At 34.0% G+C, this 19,341-nt stretch overlaps 2 protein-coding genes and 1 pseudogene across 2 annotated transcripts; all 3 read right to left on the reverse strand.

Moving 5' to 3' along the window:
- Positions 1-175: 175 nt before the first annotated feature.
- On the reverse strand, positions 176-4,032 carry LOC148607834 (TLC domain-containing protein 2-like). Its single transcript, XM_088546808.1, has 4 exons — positions 2,820-4,032; positions 1,605-1,687; positions 1,305-1,387; positions 176-772 (listed from the first exon to the last, which is right to left on the reverse strand). The coding sequence occupies exons 1-4, from the start codon at positions 3,008-3,010 to the stop codon at positions 344-346; spliced, it is 786 nt and encodes a 261-aa protein (XP_088402934.1). The 5' UTR covers positions 3,011-4,032; the 3' UTR covers positions 176-343.
- Positions 4,033-6,008: 1,976 nt separating this feature from the next.
- On the reverse strand, positions 6,009-9,966 carry LOC148607835 (TLC domain-containing protein 2-like; annotated as a pseudogene).
- A 996-nt stretch (positions 9,967-10,962) lies between these two features.
- On the reverse strand, positions 10,963-18,544 carry LOC148607836 (TLC domain-containing protein 2-like). Its single transcript, XM_088545561.1, has 4 exons — positions 18,188-18,544; positions 17,198-17,280; positions 15,675-15,757; positions 10,963-13,549 (listed from the first exon to the last, which is right to left on the reverse strand). Exons 1-4 carry the CDS (start codon positions 18,397-18,399, stop codon positions 13,115-13,117), a joined length of 813 nt encoding a protein of 270 aa, XP_088401687.1. The 5' UTR covers positions 18,400-18,544; the 3' UTR covers positions 10,963-13,114.
- Positions 18,545-19,341: the final 797 nt, after the last annotated feature.

The raw sequence follows: 19,341 nt of genomic DNA on the forward strand, positions 1-19,341 counted from the left end.
AGAAGTGACAGGGAAAGAAAAGTTACAGCTGTTTACAGACTATATTGCAGCATCTGATTTTAGTTCAAGTCGAAAAATTATCAGCAGATAAAAAAAAGTAAAAAGATGATAGGTTTGTGACCTTTAGAAACATTTCTAATGCCACACCTGAATCCTTAGATGACAATAAATGGAGCACAGTATGCTTGTTTATGATTGCCGTTACTTAAATTATAACGTTTAATCATTTAAAGTCAATAAATATATTATCAACCAGGAAAACGTTAAAAATTATGAAATAACACTTGAAATGTGATACATGTATATTCATTCTCGATTTGACATGAATATTTTGTATGATGTTTTATTCAGTTTTCGCATGCGCTACGTAACTGCTATTTTTTATACTTTGTGACAGAGTGACGTTCTGTCGATTTGATAGAGGTAGCATTATATCAGTTTTTATCAGTCTCCAAAGTAGCACTGAATTTATCAAAGCAACAGTAGTAGTGCATAAAAATGTTGCAAAAACTGTGGTAGTATTAGGATACCGGAAATACTCCAAATAACAGCCGTGAAATACGAGCATTATGGGTATTACTCTGAATAAAAAGAAAGTAAAGAAATTCGCGATTACACAAATGAGGTAAGTATTTGATTCATATCCTTTCCCACAAACACGAAGTAGTTTTCGTAAATGCAGAAAGAAACTATTTCCTTCTACAAGCAATGCAATGAACGAATGTCCTATGAAGGTCCGTGTATGCCAGTTGTACCAGAATATTGATATACACTGAAAATATAAAGGAATAAAATATTAAATTTTAACCAAGCGTCTAAAAGACTCCAACTTTTATTATATAGTATTCGAATTTATTGCAGATAGAAAAGAAACATTTTGTTAGTAGAAAAAAAAACTTCTCATTTAATTGCCATTTGCCGACTTATTTTCTTCGCTCCAATTTGATGGCGGAATTAACGAAAATAAAAACTCACGGCTTGACCCTTCTACAAACGCGATGATATGTCAATCAGTATCAAATTCATAATATCTGTGGAATCACTCTGTCCGCTTAAGCATAGATTTCAATAGTAGGGATTTGTTACTTCAAGATTAAAAAAAACACTTAAAAAATCCATACAGTCGTTATCATAAAATCATCGACTAATAAAGGGTAGCCAATTTCACTATATAAACATACATGTACCTGAATTAAATTTTCCACTTTTAAGTGCATTTTTAGATGAGTAAATGTTGCCCAAGGTTTTTCTGTGTGTTTCTTTTTAATTCTATTTTTGCATGTCATAACGCTACGAATACTTACAGCAATATGATGAAGAGTAACCTCCCATTGGCGAAGCGATTTTCCATTTATCATATGATCAATAAAATCATACACGAAATATCCTAAAAGCACAAAATATAATCGAAAAAATTAGAATGAATTACTTTCAATACCAAAAATGGACAAAACCCCTTTACTATTCTGTTTCAATCTAATAACTATCTCTTAGGTCTTGAGGCATCACTTAAACAAAATTGACGGCTATTTCTGTCTTTAACAAAGGAATAAGTGAGATATAAATAAACTGAAAAACTTCTTGATTAGTAAGAAGAATCTTACCAGAACAGAAAACTACCATATGAAAAATAAGAGGATGTTCGAAGTTTCCAGGGTCTGGTACCAAGTCAGGAAACAGACCTAGACTGAAAGGTATAAACATGTAACACATTAAAAATAGAATTGATTTTCTTTATCTCTAACAAATTATTCATTTAATAGAAAAATACACACACATGCCCGCCCGCTCAAACACTCACGCACACTGGGTTCTACCTTGTGCAAAGTTACCAACTAGTAAATGTCAGACTCTGTCAGAAACGGGCAGTGGTAAAATATGGTATGAGTAAGACTTTGATAATTTTCACTGTCACTATCAAAGAGCAAAGGACAATATTTTCAATATCACCAGTAAATTGAATTATGATTTCTTTGAGGTGTAAATTGCAAATGACTATTTCAAGGGCTGGCGACTTTTTTTCCAAAAAACTTCAATTTTCAACTTTGTTTAACTTGTGATACAGAAATCAATTTGTGATTGGATATAACCAGACAGTAGGTTTTTTTTTCACATGTATGTTTACACGTATTTCACATTTTGCATGATTCTTGATTTATACTGAAGTAAACAATCAGTTACATGAAAAAGAAATAGTATAAATTTGCAATGAAAATAACGCTTATTATGCAAGATAATATTTCCTTGGTATGTGATGTGAATTTAATCAAACACTGCTTCCTTTACATACTTACTATGGTCGGGTTCATACACAGGCAAATATTTTTCATGTGAAATTCATGTTAATCGAGCTTCACATGAAATTCATGTGAAATTCACATGAAATTAACATAATTTTCATGTGAAATTAGCTAAACACGAATTTCATGTGAACATTTCGTGTGAATTTCACGTGAAGGCTCCATTCGCCCGAATTTCACGTGAACTCTGTCACTTAGTTTATTTGCTCAATTCAGGTGAAAATCATGTAAAATTCGAGTGGAAATCATATGAAATAATTTTACCTGTGTATAATACACAGTTCATGGGGTTGTCTTTAAGACGAAAATGTGCATGCATTCCAGTCTCGAAATTAAGACTAATATACAAATAAGTTTGTAATATTTAGACTAGGCTGACATTTTCATCCAGTGGGGTTGTCTCTTTGACATATACATAATACCTATACGCATTAAATAGTATATAGATAATTTTAATACTATTCATTGTGAATCGATATGTTTCCTGTTAAATTTGACATGAAAAATATTTTTACTTACCACGAGCATCCCCATATTCCTGCTAAAAGGCCGTGTAGCCCAGAAACTACATGATTCCGCCACGTCCATCCGTCTATTCGTGCATCGTCAGGGATGCCGAAAATACCGACGATTCGGGCAACACAAGAGAAAAATAAAATTGTAGAAATAAACACAACATATCCGTGATACAAATCTGTATTAATTGTCATGATTATGGTATGATATATCTAAAATATCGTGTTGTGGATAATATGTGAGCCACGTGTATGTATTGCCTTGGTTTCTCATTTTTACTGATGCGTTTGTATTAAATTATTAAGGGTAATGGTATGGGCGAGTGACTTTCAAGGTAAATTTTCATTTTTAATGCACCCATCCATATCATTTGTCAATTAGAGCTTTTGGGTTGTTAGGTATAAATTTGGTCGATAAAATTATATTTGGGTCAAAAGTCATATTATTTGGCGAAGTGATGAATTTAAAATTATTAAGACTATCATTCCAACAAGCGGTCTGACAGCTTTGAAATGTCTTCTGTTTCACAAAATCGAAACTAATCGGCGTTAGTTTACAATTGAAACCAAGAAGAGGAATAAGTATTAACCAAAAATGCTACATCAGCCATTTATGTTTAAGTATCTATCTATGGTATTTGTGCTCTGATGGTCACGTTAATAACCGTGGCAATCGTAATAAATGATGTGAATGTAAATGAATGAAGTTAATGATAATGAAAACTGATTCAACAGTAGTGTAATTAGAAAAGAAAGATTCATGATTCCTAAATCGTCGATTTCACCCCCCCAAAAAAAGAGTACGATTTTTTACGCCCGTCCAAAAATGAAGTTCCACCATCATCGAGTACCCATACAAAAAAAAATAGCTGTATATCAAAGGGGGTGTAAGGAAGAAGAAAGCTAAGTGTCTTTCTAAAAGCAGACCATTTAGCAGTAGTCTTTGTATTATACTGGGTATTTAACAATGATACATTGTGGACAGTCAGTTTTCTTCTCTTAGAGCGAAGGGATACGACACGATTATCAATTGATTCTTTTAGCAAAGAGAAAGACAAATTAATTTCACTGCTTGCAAATGTTAAAAAGCGTATCAATCTTGGAAATAATTTTAGCACGTTGTACTAATTACAAACAGGGGCGTAGCTGCCTATACGCAAATACGCAGTTGCGTACTTTCGGAAAAAGTAACAAAAATAAAACACACATTTTAAAGATGAAATAAAGGTTTTATGCAATGACTCACTGGGGGCCTTGAGCGACCCCCCAAAGACCCCTCGCCGTAATTTTGCGTTCAAATAAAACAGGCCTAGCTACGCCCCAGACAAACATACTAATCCTGTAAAATTAGCAATTTCAGTATGTCGTAGATGCAATTCAAGACGACATCTACATCCCAGCATTCCTGAAACCGAATACACAGGAAGAACTAAGTTTTAAATATAAATTGTATACAAGAAGAACTCTCAATACCAAAAGTTTAGAAATAGGAAGCATGATCCAGCACCGAAAAGATCAACCTTGTACGTTACAAATTTGAAACCTAAGCATTTTAGAGGTTTTGACTAACAAGGCACTTGTTAGTTAAAATTTAACTCTCCATTTTACTTAATTGCTCTTCTAGAGAAAAATTATGTACTAGTAAATGATCTGTATCCATTATCGGGGTGTGGTAGTTGATTAAGATATAGCAGCCTCGTATTGGATAAGCAGAATCTATACCTGTTGTACTCTTTCAGATTGGAGGACAGAAAAATAAAAATCATGCTGGCGAGTGATTCATATTCATGGATTCGTTCACGTATCTAGGAGATAGACCTAGGGTACGGGGCATAACTCTTGAAATCAGTGATTTGTCTGTATCATATTTAATTTTACCAAAGCCTTTCAAGCTTTCCTTTGAAGCAGAATGAAATCAAGTTAGCTTGATGCATACATGAGATTGATCTTAAACGATAAATACATATTAACATTTTGTTCTGTCATCATACCAAATCATACAGAAGTTTGTAATCTCAGTGAGCGAATAGTATTTAGTAAACCGAACAACCTCTAAACGGAACAGTTTAATGGTCTAAAAGGGGTTCGGTTTTTACAGGTTTCACTGTATATGTCAAATGTAGTGTATTTTTTTTTGTTTTGGGTTTTTGTTTTTTGCTATTACAGAGATATTTTGTCTGTCATTATGTATGGTACTTTAGATGACTGGAAATCATGATACATGTATGTACATAGCCTAAACCAATTATACAACAAAGCCAAAACAACCAAGCTGATAAAATCACAGGATACAATTTTCCTGACTGATCATATCATCCATTTGAAATGGAAAAAGTAGACTTTGCAATTAGATTCTTTGACTTTGAATTTACCTCAATTGAAAATATCATAAATGAGTTGAGGAGGAATATCTGGGGTAAGGGACATAATTCTAGAAATCAGTGATATGTTTGCATCATATTCAATTTACCAAAGCCTATTAAGCTCTCATTTGAAATAAAATGAAATAAATCCAAGTTACCTTGATGCTTAGATGAGATTGATGTAAAATGCTTTACACAAACGTTCTAATGATTTATAAGATTTATGTCCCTTGCGCTAGGTCTACCTCCTGAAGCAGACTGTTTGATTGTTGTTATAAATTGTTAAAATTTGGTGATGTGAAGTAGACCTTTTCGTGTTAACTGTTGGATAGCCGTTCTGCATGTGTGGAGCATGGTCAATATACACTTCCGCAAGGAAAACTCTTTTGGTTTACCCAACGCCCTATCCACGGAAGTATATGTCATGAATAGTCATCGATTTAACAACAAAGGGCCCATACATCAACATCTTTAAAAATGATAACTGGTTTTCTAAAAGAAGGGAAAGCAAAGAAGTTTAAGCCGGTTCTCAATTTTTACGTTGAAATCACACTCTTTATTTCAGTATCTGATGTTTTAGCTCCAGGTTTCTTCAAATCTGTTTGAGACGTATATGTGTTCAAATATTCGTCAAAAACAAAAACGAGTACAAATTAGTCATGTAGTATTTTATCAATCAAATCAAAGTTAATGAATATATTATGAAGGAGGAAGTTTAGCATTATGATTTGCAATTAATACCAGAACTTTGATACATTCATTTGCTTGTAAAATGTTTCCCAATTTGACATGTATATTTAGTATGAGCTGTTATTCAGTTTTCGAATGCACTACGTCATTGCTATTTTTTTATACTCGGTGACATATTGGCATTCTGTCTTTTTGATATATGTCGTATTATATCAGTTTTTATTAGTCTCCAAAGTAGTACTGAATTTATCACGGCAACAGTAGAAGTGCATAAAACTGTTGCAAAAACAGTAACATTTGGATACCGGAAGTACTCCAAATAGCAGCCGTGAAATACGAGCATTATGGGTATTACTCTGAATATTAAGAAAGTAAAGAAATTCGCGATTACACAAATGAGGTAAGTATTTGATTCATATCCTTGCCCACAAACACGAAGTAGTTTTCGTGAATGCAGAAAGAAACTATTTCCTTCTACAAGCAATGCAATAAAAGAATGTCCTATGAAAGTCTGTGTATGCCAGTTGTACCAGAAAATTGATACACACAGAAAAATATAAAGTGAAAAAAGATTAGCTTTTGATGAAACGTCTAAATTCTCCTACATCTATAATAAACTATTCAAATTCATTGCAGATAACAAAAAAGTATCTTTGCGGGTAGAAAAAATCACTTTTAGTGAATTGTCTTTCACAGATTTTCATTCTAATTTGGTCGACTCTTAGAAGTAACGAATATGAAGACAAGAACTACTGACTTTACCCTTCTTCAAACGCCATTACGAATCATTCAGTTTCAAGTTTCTCATATATCTGTGGTAACTTTCCATCAGGGTCTAGGGAATTTTCATACCTCACCTCGAATGTTTTACGAGAGGCTACCAAAGTTTACGGTGATGAAAATCTCACAGATAAACTATTAAAGCAGGGGGTTTATTTCTTCAAAATCAAGAATATTACTTCAAAAACTTCACAGTCGTCAACCTGAAATCATCGACCTATATAAGGTGGTCATGTTCACACTACAAACATACATGCATTTTCATTTTATTCCTAGTTTATCAAACGTATTTTGTCGAACATGACAAGAGCAACCTGGAAGACAGAGAATGCCTACCGGTTTCAGGTGTTGCATTCATTTAGCCTTTCAGTGCGTTTTTGGTTTAGTAAAGGTTGTCAAATTAACTTTCAGTTTTCTTTATTTTTCTGTCTGGTATTTTTTTTTCTATTTCTGCACATTGTAACGCTACCATAGTTAATGCTACGAATACTTACAGCAATATGAAGAGTTACCTCCCATTGGCAAAACGATTTTCCATCCATCACATGATCAACCAAATCGTACACGAAATATCCTAAAAAGTTAATTAATTTTAGCGGTACAGTGATAACTGAACCGTCTTCTTAGAATGAATCAATTATGTAATTAAGTAAAAGTGCAACTCATTAAAATACAGGAAAGTATCGCTATGAAAAAGGAACCAAACCAACAAATGCCAGATTTAAGGAGGTAGACCTAGGGTAAGGGACATAACTCTTGAAATCAGTTATATGTTTGTATCACATTCAATTTCACCGAAGTCTTTCAAGCTTTCATTTAAAACAGAGTGAAATCAATCCAAGTTACTTTGATGCTTACATGAGATTGATATAAAGAGCCTGAATACAAACATTCCAATGGTTTGTAAAGAGTTGTGTTGCTCACCTTAGATCTACGTCCTTACAGGCATATACAACAGCTCTTTGGATATTCCAACTTCGTATTTCATACTTCCTTTTTAAAAAATCTATTTCCTATTTCTTGTGTGCGGCTTTAATTGACAAAAGAAAACACATCGCTTAATTATTGACTCCAAGCGAATAATTATCTTGTAGGTCTTTTGGGATCATATTAAACAATCTGGTGTCTCTATCAGTCTTTGAACCATAATCTAGATAAAACGAATATGTGAGTTATACACACTCTGAAAAACTTCTTGTTAAGTGAGCAGACTCTTACCTGAACAAAAAACAATCATGTGAAAAAACAAGAGGATGTTCGAAGTTCCCTGGATCTGGTACTAAGTCGGGAAATCGAAATAAGCTGAAAAAATAAAAACAAGTGACATAAAACACATTAAAAATCTAGCTATTTTCTTTATTACATTGTATTCAACAAATTGAAACACATACGCACACCAGATTCTACCTATAAGTGCAAAGTTATCAACTAGTATTGAAATATCAGTCTCTGTAAGAATCGGGCAGTGAGTGAAACGAGGTATAAAAATATAAAACTATTTGTACCATCATGATAAAGATTTTAAAAATCAACGGTAAAAAGAACTTTTTTTAAATACAAGTTACGAATGAATATTTCAAGGGAAGATGTTTTTTTTATATTGTGGTACAGAGATCAAGTAGTTGTTGTTTCAAAAATAGAAGGCTTCTTTGAGTGACAGTATATGGTCTGATCGTTAGGTGGTTGACATTCATGCTTACATATTTTTCATATTTTGCCTGTCTGATTCTTATAAAAAGATTTGTTCTCAAGTATACAATCAGATACATGTTAGGGATGGAGCGTAAGCGACGAATGTATGGCCCAAAACATAAATTAACCAAAATCTTTCTGTCGGAAGTGTGGTAATCAGTTAGGATGTAATTGTTTATAATTTTAACGGAGACTCTCTGCGAGTAGAGCGTATTTCCGTTGATCGAGAAATCAGCAATATACTTTATCAACAAAGTAAAATGCTATATGAGTACAAATAGTCCCGTCCCTCATAAGCAAAGCCTAAAAATCGTATTAGGGACACCGCACGGTGCATAATACAGATCAAACTCCGGACCATTGGTCTCTTCCATGCCTGCACTATTTTTGCCATTTCAGAATACTTTGGAGTTTGAATACAGATATCTTGTGTTTGCCCCGAAGACGGAAATCTGTATGCATTCCAGTCAGTAGATGAAGACTTGTATATCAGGATATATAGACTAGTATATAAACTATTTGAATATTATGCACAGTTAAGCTATAGATTGTTCCTGTTTGATTTGACATAAAAATATTCTCACTTACCAGAAACATCCCCATATTCCTGCTAAAAGGCCGTGTAGCCCAGAAACTAAATGATTTCGCCACGCCCATCCGTCAGTCTGTGCATGGTGAAGAATGCCAAAAAGAAAAAAGAAAAAAAAAGCGACGATTCGGCCAACGCAGAAGAAAAATAAAATTGTAATAATAAACGTAAGTATCCGGGATACAAAACTCTGTTGATATTCATGTTCATGAAATGTGTGAACGATTATAGGTTAGCCACGTGTGAACGATTACAGGTTAGCCACGTGTATATGTTTCAATGGATTCTTGTTTTTTAATTGATGCGTGTTATTGAATTTGGATGAGTAATAATAGTAGCTTCCGGTGCTGTTAGGGCAATTAAAACAATAATAATACATTTCCCCACGAAACATTTGGATATAGTCCATATATATATATAGTCTTTTGTTTTTTTCAAAGATAAAGGTTCAATGAAATGACACCTTAATCAATTAATTCATTTGGTGAAGAGAAAGACTAATTAATTTCAGACTTTGCAAAGGTTAAAATGCGTTTCCATCTTGGAAAGTTTTCCCAAATTTTGGTTTGAATGAGTTGTACTAGACACATAAAAATGGCAAATTCACTATGTTTTTCACGTGTTTCGATGAGTAATCACTCATTAGCAACATCACACAGTCAAGCGGGAGAAACTTGAATATTTTAACAAACTAGACATTCCCCCTACCGGGACAAAACCCCTGCAGCAGCCTGTTGAACCCAGTACATTTGTGGATCTATGTGGACGGACACATTTTTATGGCGGATAATTATTTTTGACACACAATTTGCTGCCATATCCCCAACATTAATTTCTGACAATATGCACATCTGCATACGGTAATTAATTACCTCATTAAATTGCATATCAATCCTGCTAGTTGTCGAGGAGGAGTTGTGGACAATGAATCAGATCAAGTTTTACTGAAAAACGCCTTAATCCAATAGCCGTCAAGTTTTGCCCAAACATAAATTCCTGACAATATGCACATTCCTTACAGTCATCTTAAACTCCATTGAGTCTCATTACAATCCTGCAAGTAGTAAAGGAGGAGCTGTGGAAAATGCATGAGACCAAGTTTCGCTTGAAAATGATTAACTCAAACAGCCGTCATTACTACATGTTTTGTCTTAACAAAAAATCCTGACAGTGTGTACATCTCCTTGTGGTTAAAAAACATCCAACAGTTTCATAAAAATGCTGCAACGTGCATAGAAAATAGTTCGGACAGACAGACAGACAAGGTGAAACCTATATACCCTAAAACTTCATTTGCGGGGTATAAGTAGTACAAACTTGGTAGCAATAATGAAAATGTATATTCAGTTTTTTGTAGCCAGCAGTAGATAGACAGTGATTCTTTAACCAGACAAGATTTGGAAAAATGTCGAAATCATGATAAGATTCTTCTATCAATATGCTTTAAAATTAAGGAAGAAATTTCACGTGTTTGCATTTCTTTAAAAAATGTTTAATCATTTACAAATGATAATTACATTTACAGACATCTTTGATTTATAATGAAACATCTTTTTTGTACACGATCCTAAACTTGCTCACGATCAAGTTGCAATACTAGACATAACCAATATGTTCGAGGTCGTTTCTCTCTCTTGTTAGTATGACCGGATGGACACAACAGTCCGTTAAATTAATTTTTTGTCCACCGTTCACAACACGGTTATTTTACATCTATTCATTTATTTAGGACTTCTACACTCCACTGATCCATGAAATGATCTTTTGTATGTGCTCAAAGAATAATGACGTATGACATATGCCAGATTGACTACAGAAGATACACTTCAATTTATCTTTAATTTGTTAAAAGTTATTGTGTATAACTGTATTGTTTCACTTTAAAATGATTTTATTCCATACTCGTATAAAAAGCAAACAGAATCATGTAAACGGCGGAACTCATACGGACATGCTACAGAAAACAAACACATTTAAACCGCTTAATATAATTTACAGTCACGTTAAACATATGACCTTACTAAACTGAAAAGTTTGTTTAAACATATTTTATTCAGAAATGGTTTGATTACAATAAATTACAAAACATAATAGTAATAAGACAAGGATTTGGAAACAACATAGCTTATACAAAGTCCGTATGACAATTTGGTTAGCACATATGCACACTCAAATGTTGAAGAATATAATATGTGGCGAGAAGAAAATAAAGTATTTAGGAAAAAGGGGGTGAAATGCATTAATAGGTAATTGGTTGTAGTTAGGTGTTCACAAACCGTTTACTGTCTACTATATACTTTTGCACATTTGTAAATATATGTTTGTTTTGTTCTAAAGTTGGAGCATCTGATCCATGAAGCAAAATTATGGAAGTTAACGAGATTGGTAAATCTAACGACAATATGTGTGTCTGGCGAATGGCTGCATATTTATTACAGTGAAGAAGATAATGGGCTGACGTTTCAGATTGACCGTATGTACAATATGGGTTATCGACAAGATTTCGCGCAAATAAATGAGCATTCAAAGAACTACTATCCATACGTAATCGTACACGGAGCACCTGACCGATTCTACTGCCGATATAGAAATATGTTGGGCATTTTACGTTCTGAACTTTCAAATTGTTCTTGAACGTTTCTAACGATGGCGCCTTACGAATGTCGAGAGGCAAGTTGTTCCATAATTTGACACTTGAAGGTAAAAAGTAACCAGAATAGATATTGGTTCTCGTACGTATTTCGGCCACGTTGTTGGAATGTCGAGTAATATGATGATGCAGGTCCGAAGCAGTGTTTGGTATCAAGTTACGAAGATAGTCAGGAGCATTCTTATGCACCATTTTATGAATCATAATAAGTTTATGATTCTTTCTACGATCTGCGAGCTTTTCCCACCCTGTCTCAGCGTATAATTTTGCTATAGAAGTTAGTTTAGTCCCACCCGTTACTATTCGCATGGCCTCGATTTGCACACTCTCGACTTTTTCAGACAAATATTCTATATTGTTGTCCCAAATGACGTCGCCATATTCCATTAGTGGTCTAACGTACGAGAAATACATTTTTTTTTTCGAGTGTAAATCTATCAAGAACTATTTTCAAGCGACGAAGTGAATTTACAGGGGTAAACGCTTTTTTGACAACATTGTCGATGTGATTATGCCACGATCCGTTATCTGAAAATGTAATGCCCAAATGCTTATGGCTTGTCGCTTCCTGTATGTCGTGATCATTCATCTTTAATACCGGATGTACCACTCGTGTAGACTTGCGCGAAATAAGCATCGTCTCGGTTTTCTGTGGATTAAATTTTACAAGCCATTGGTGAATTTTCGCGAGGTCATTATTCAAGATATTCGCGGCGATAGCAGGCGAATCGACGGTTACAAAGAGGCTAGTATCGTCAGCAAATAACTCAATAGTCACATCTATGTCTACAGCGATATCGTTTATAAATATAATAAATAATAGATGTCCTAAAATCGAACCTTGCGGTACGCCGGCATTTATGGGTGTCCATTCCGAGAGACCCCCATTCAAACAAACGCGTTGTGTTCTCCCGCTCAAATAACTCTTAAACCAATCCAACAGTTTCCCCGAAATACCGTGGTTCCTTAGTTTAAATAGAAGACCAGTGTGCCATACTCGATCGAATGCTTTGCTTATGTCACAAAGTACTACTCTGACTTCCTTCCCACTATCCAAAGCCTTGCCAAAAGTATTCGATATATCAACTAGCTGGTTTATAGCCGAATCGCCTCGCGTAAATCCAGATTGGTGAGCAGTTATAACATTGTGGCGTAAGAGGAAGTTATGTACAGCACCGCTCTATACACTTCGATATTATATTTAACAGAGAGATCGGTCTGTACTGCTTAACCTCGTTAATTTAAAGAGTCTACATAACTGCGTTTTTAACTGGGGCACCAGCTTTCAATAAACGTGGATTTATAAGGTCAAGCTCACAAGCCTTACTGATGTTCAAGTTGAGCAAGACATCCTCAACGTCCGTCTCAGAGATATATATATTATCGAGCGTAGTATCCGCTGAAAAGTTAATGTAACGATCACACGGTTCAACCATAATGCACTAATATGGCCGATCTTTGATTCAAAGAATTATAAAAAAATAAAACTACTAGAAATGCACAAACTGGTGCATATTAGTCCATCCTCTATTGATCTAATTATTGTTGATTTGTTCATGACTATTTCCATTGGCTTTCACTTCCTTCAATCGTTTTTTCACTAACAAGGGCCGCAATAAATCCGTTTTTAGCAGCCTCCAAAACAAAACAACGTTCACGACAGCAACAATTACCATGATAACTCTAAAACTGTAAACGTAAATAACACCCAAACGCTGTCTGTGGATCGCTCCATGAGAACCAAATAAATGATTTACTATAAAGCCTATTGGAATAATGCGGCACATGAAGAACGTCACTAAGTTGAGGTAGGCACAAAGTCGGTACAAAACAGTGTCAAATCCGACATCACTTATTTGCAGTAACTTCCGGGAATGAAGGAAGAAACTATTGATCTCAGCAGTTAAGGCAGCCAGACTATATCCTATACTTATATGAAAATGCCAGTTGTACCAGAATCCAGGCACCACCTACAAAATAGGAAACAATATTATTATTATAAATTCATACCGGTACAATATTCGGAACATTTCCATTGTTATTCATCAATGTGGAGGTTATCAAATCATTCTCAATTCTCTATTTTAATACATTTATGTTCTTATATTAACCGTTCAATTAATTCTAAGTTTACGTTTTAATGACAAGGCCTAGGCCCACGTTACTGGACCTGTGTCACACTCATATATTTGTCAGCAAACAAATAAGTATCTTCAAAATGTTTAAAAAATACTAAGCAAGTAAAACAAATGTGCCTAAATATTAGATGCACATCTTCAATATATATACTAACTATGTGCGAGGTTTAACTAGCGTAAAGTGATCACTTTTTTGTTATAGTAATACATATTACACAAAGTAATTGCACATGACAACATAAAGTGACAAAAAAAAATGGCTAAGTGGAACATAGGTCTGAAACATTCCCAACGATATTAAAACTGTCAAATTTGCGATGCAAAGTTTTGGTCATTCACTCGGCCTGATTCGAATTCGTAACGCCGTGACATCTAAGGCAACACCGCCTGCACTAAGTCCAGCGCCCTAGACCACTCGGTAAACTAGGCTATATAAGTTTATGAGGAATGACCCGGCCAGCGAAAGCTATATTTTTATATATCGTAGCTGGCCGGGTGGTCTAGGGCTATGGACTTAGTGCAAGCGGTGTTGCCATAGATGTCACAGCGGTACGAGTTCGCAAATTTGACAGTTCTAACATCGTTGGGAATTTTTCAGACCTTTCTATACGTTTACATTATCTTCCCTGTATCAATTTGATCCGATGGGGCAGTGTAGCGAATAGAGTCGTCCCATTCTGAGACGTTTATATATATATAACATTTGTAAAAGTTTCTTCATAATAGGAGGTAAATATCTTCAATATGTATATACATATTGTGCAAAGTGTCAATAATAACAGGACAATTCATTGGAAATAATAAATGACCAAAATATGATCACGAGCTCAGATTAAGCGAGTGTGCGGGACCTGTTCCGTGCATGAGTTAAATGTTCATCGTTCGTGTTACGAGTGATCATATTTTCATTATTCGCGATAACCATTTGATTATCCTATTTATTACATATACAAACTGTATTTCCTCCATTAATCGTTGCAATTTTCAACATAAATTTTAAATTTTGTGAACGACGGATTGAAATACGTGTCGTGATGCGTTTTTTTTTTGTCGTCATCATGAACTCGTGGATCGTTACTTTGTATCCATCTGCAGCATAAAAATGAATCTGTTCCATGTACGTGTCATAGTAGTCCTTTCGTCTACCCTGGACTTGACTTTTTATGGGCAACTCGGCGGGTGTTTCTAGAAAGGTAGAGGACGCTTACCCTACCGATTATAACGTACCATATATAAAATGTCTAATATTCGAGAAGAGCAGTGCTTAACTATAATGACACCTATTTTCTCACCACGTTCCGCTTTGTAAGATTCTTGTTGGTTGTAAGGATATAAAACAGTAAAGAGCTGCACCATTAGCACATGTTACGCCAGTTCAATTGAAACTCGCTTTTAAACAAACATTGAATATTTATGATGAATTATAGTGATTTAGGGCATTGCTTTATTAGACCGTTCAACAATCATGCCCTTGTAGTATCTGGAAAGACGGAACTACTCGGCCATTTCCGCTACAATAAAAAATAATCTCGGATGCAGACAGGAGAATATCTTCTTGACAAAATTGCCGGAATTGTAGTCATACGCGACTCAAAGTAGTTCTATTCACCAGCTGGCGCTACAAAATGGTTAGATATCACTAGAAATAAAGAACAATAACTCTGTCAAGAATTTTGGGGCGAAGCGAGGTGCTAGGAGAAAAAGTAATGGTAAACATTTCCTTAAAAAACTATAATTTTAGAATCGAATCGGTCAAATTCCGGACAGATTCTTTCGCCTAGTATATCCGAGGTTTTTCTTTAGTATAACCAGAAAGGCTGAAGAGTTCCGATTGGGTTGTTCACAAACGTAGGTTTACATGTTTCCCTACTGTTTTTGTGAAATACAATTTCAAGACAGTTTGATCAAAGATATTAACACATATTTAGATAGTGTTGAACTTATTCCGTATACGTACGAAGACATGATGTAATGTCACCTCCCAGTATTCAAACAACTTGTTGTTAAATAACATATCTAAAGTGTCATACAGGAAGTAACCTGAAAATAGAAATTTTATTCTGTTAAACCAATGAAGAAGCAAAGGTGTATACAACCAGTACAGTAAACAAGTTAAACACAATCATAAGTTTAGTATTTTTAGTGTTGAAGTGACAATATATAACAAGAACAATCAAATTACGGAGAGACATGAAAATTGTACAAAATATAAATGATTTAAAATTATATCAAACTCTAATTTTAGGGGAGGAAAACATTCAGATATTTAATTTATTCTGTATTTTTTGTTGTTGTGATTATAGGTAAATTTGCACCTCAAAGATTTTTTTTTTACTTATTATTAAATAATCCGGTCCCGACTTAATTCAATCAAATCAAATTTAAATTAGTCCTGCTAATTGCTCCATACAGTCGCTGCATGCCATGATAAAAATAATTAATTAGTAGGGTATAATTTGATTGATTGAACGTGGTTTGAAAATTAATGTTACTTATGGAATGTATTTAATTTCAGTATCAAAAGTAAATCATTAATAAATGGTTGATGACGTCATAATCACATTAAAAAATTGGATGGACAAAAATGTTTTATCCAATCAGAAAGCGTGTTGCTTCTTAAATTATAAAAAGATGTACTTCCTTGGTGCATTTTTTCCGGAGGAATGTGCGGAATCGATTTTCAATTTGGTAAATCCAATTTTATTTGAACTATTTGCTGTACTGTGATAATAAAGAGGTAATTTGAGATTACATGTACTAAAGGAACTCCCTGGCTTTTATTTACAGAAATAATGAAATAGACAGCTTTTTAATACAAATATAGTAAATACATAATCATATATAGGTTAGACCATGTAATGTAATATCAGTCTGCATTTAGAAAAGCCTATTTAGCAATATAAGAAATTCGTTAGCTAGGTTTTCACATTATATGATTTTGAAAAAAAAATCCTTTCCGTAAAATCCAAAGAAACGAAGAAGTTATGTGAAAACAAAGAGAATCGATGAAATTTAATCTAATTCAGACATGGGTATTAATCGACGATCACTTTAAGAGTGTTTATGTGTCAGTCTCTGCAAGAATCAGGTAGTGGGTTAAACATGCATTGGTATAAAAAAACACCTTTTTGAAAGTGTATTTTGACTATTTGTACCGTCAGAATCAATGAAAAGTACAAAATTTTCCATGTCATTTTGGTAAATTGAGTTATAATTTCATTGAAATGCACATATACTCTGAAAAGGACAGATAGCTCTATCAAAAACCTCATTCTTCTAACATTCTGTTGAGAAAATTCAGAACAAAATACCAGGGGTATAAAGATCAAATAGTAGTATTTTCAAACAGAGAAGGCATCGTCGAGTGAAATTATGTGGTTAGTTCGGTAGGCTTTTGACATGCTTGTTTTTGACTTCTCATTTTGGCTGATTCTTACAAAAACTTACACTGACTGAAGTTTTCGAGGTTAATCAACATACCTGTTGAAAATACAACCATATAAAACACAAGAGGTGAATTGAATGAAACAGGATCCTTTACAAAATCTGGATGAGTGTAAAGACTACAATAAAAACAAATCAAATGTAGTATTTAGAGACAAATCATAGTTTGGGCATGAATACACGCATTATCATTTGATGATATAAGATTATTTTAAAGATCATTTAATTGACGCGCGCGTTGAAAAGTTTTAATGCTGAACATTGCTACAAATTAATTTACATATTTTTAAGAAACCACACATTACAGCAGGTCCGAACAATTAAACAAAAGACTTGTTGCAACATATAATCTTTGATTTTACATGTGTGAATTATACCATAAACTTTGTCCATCAACACTTTAAAAAATTGAGACCAAAATCATGTAGAGGAACGAAAATCAAATCAGATTTTAATTATCCAGTATAATATTATGATTATGTCTTTAAACATCCCAGACGTCAGGGTGGATTTAGATATTTTGAAAAGGGTCACAATAGGAGGGTTTTAATGCTAATATTTGCTCATTTTTGCCCAAATTTAGAACGAAATCTAACGTTTCTTTTTCAAACAGGGTGTTTCAACCCGGGGAATCCTTCAGATCCGCCAACAGATTTATTTTTATTTTATTACCGTGACCATACACCGGACGTTCCTAAGAGATATATAAGAACTATTAATCCTCATTGCACAATCTAGAGATTACAACCTGACGATCATAAGCACACGAAAAGCTAATATATCACAGTGGTGTGTACGTGGTTTGTTTCTATTGTTTTCAAATATGACACAATATAACAAGCATTCATGCATGAAACATGCGTTAAATTTATTGATGAACCGTTCATTGTCACCGTGAATCGACTAATTACAAATAATAAAATTTCTTAGACGAGATCAATTTCATTTGATATCATAAGATACTTTTTAAAAAATAAATGAAAATCCGGAAGTTACAGATTAAAGTACAATGCAATTTACACGTACCTCAAGAGAGCCCAGCTTCCGCAAATCAATCCATGAAGCCATGATATCACTAAATTCCTCCATCGCCACGAATCCAATCCTGCCCTGAACGATGTAGGTACACCCCGTTTTTGTACGTAGAAGTTAACACAATAAAGAAAGAGAACAGTGATTGTCAACACACAGTATCCTAATGTGTTGCTGATGTCGTCAGCTCCCATGATCGATAACATTTCATTTCTTGTGCGACTGTAAATGATTAAATTTACATGTCGGCGAGAGTGTATAGTTACATGTGTGCCTCACTCTTGTAGTTAAATCCAGATTATCTAGACTTTAAACGTTTAAGTTCAACTAAGTTGATACATTTGTACGACGTGCTACATGTAGTTTATCACCACTTAAAATCACGGGAACATTATATCGTAAAGGCTACATTCAAAGTATAACAATATTTGTATTGTATATTTTCTGGTTCAATAATTATGTTTTGTTTACTTCTTAATATATTGTTATTTAATCTTTATCGAGGTGAATTTATTGGGTCAAAATCACTTAGTTCGTGTAAACTGATTTCATAACAAGTCTTTTAGTTGCCGCCAATTCATGTAATGTAATTGTGACAGACTGGTTACTGATTCGGGAGATGTGAAATTGATTATTAGTATTGAGTCCGTTACATTGTATATAAATGTTGTATTTGTTTTCTGTTTTCATGTTCAGGTTTTGTATTTGGATTTTGACGTGCACGTATTTGAATATTCCCACTGCTGACGCTTCTGTGTTTTTTGCCGATATATTTATTAAGGATTTCATGTTACCATAAGGTTCTCCAAGTCCGAAATAAGTGGAATAATCTGTGCGACCCTTCATAAACTGATGCATTTATAAGTTTTACCACAATTCACCCTTTTAAATAAAAGAATAAATCGAAATTGAAACATAATAAGTACCATTGTCACTCTTGCTGACAATCATATATACATGACTAAAAATAGAATATAACTGTACATAACATTCATATATCAGAAACTTGCTTAGTATAACAAACGCCCGTCACTAGTAAAAATTTCAAAATTATTCAACATATTCCTTCTCTAATGAGCCACACGAATATTCCTGTTACTGCCTTGGTATCTCTCGAGTTTAACCGCAGTTTTCAAATCAAATCCACG

This window comes from Perna viridis, chromosome 9 (assembly GCF_037379345.1).
Source record: "Perna viridis isolate PV_CMFRI_1.1 ecotype Kerala chromosome 9, ASM3737934v1, whole genome shotgun sequence".
Classification (NCBI taxonomy): Eukaryota; Metazoa; Mollusca; class Bivalvia; order Mytilida; family Mytilidae; genus Perna; species Perna viridis.

What these genes read in the sequence shown, in the direction of transcription:
- LOC148607834 (XM_088546808.1), bottom strand. Translation starts at nt 3,010, where the DNA reads ATGACAATTAATACAGATTTGTATCACGGATATGTTGTGTTTATTTCT. An exon ending in TATGGTAGTTTTCTGTTCTG is followed by an intron (nt 1,388 to 1,604) that starts GTAAGATTCTTC and finishes TTGTGCTTTTAG; the next exon opens with GATATTTCGTGTATGATTTT. An exon ending in TTACTCTTCATCATATTGCT is followed by an intron (nt 773 to 1,304) that starts GTAAGTATTCGT and finishes TTATATTTTCAG; the next exon opens with TGTATATCAATATTCTGGTA.
- LOC148607836 (XM_088545561.1), bottom strand. Translation starts at nt 18,399, where the DNA reads ATGTTATCGATCATGGGAGCTGACGACATCAGCAACACATTAGGATAC. An exon ending in GGAAGCTGGGCTCTCTTGAG is followed by an intron (nt 17,281 to 18,187) that starts GTACGTGTAAAT and finishes TTTTTATTGTAG; the next exon opens with TCTTTACACTCATCCAGATT. An exon ending in TGACATTACATCATGTCTTC is followed by an intron (nt 13,550 to 15,674) that starts GTACGTATACGG and finishes CCTATTTTGTAG; the next exon opens with GTGGTGCCTGGATTCTGGTA.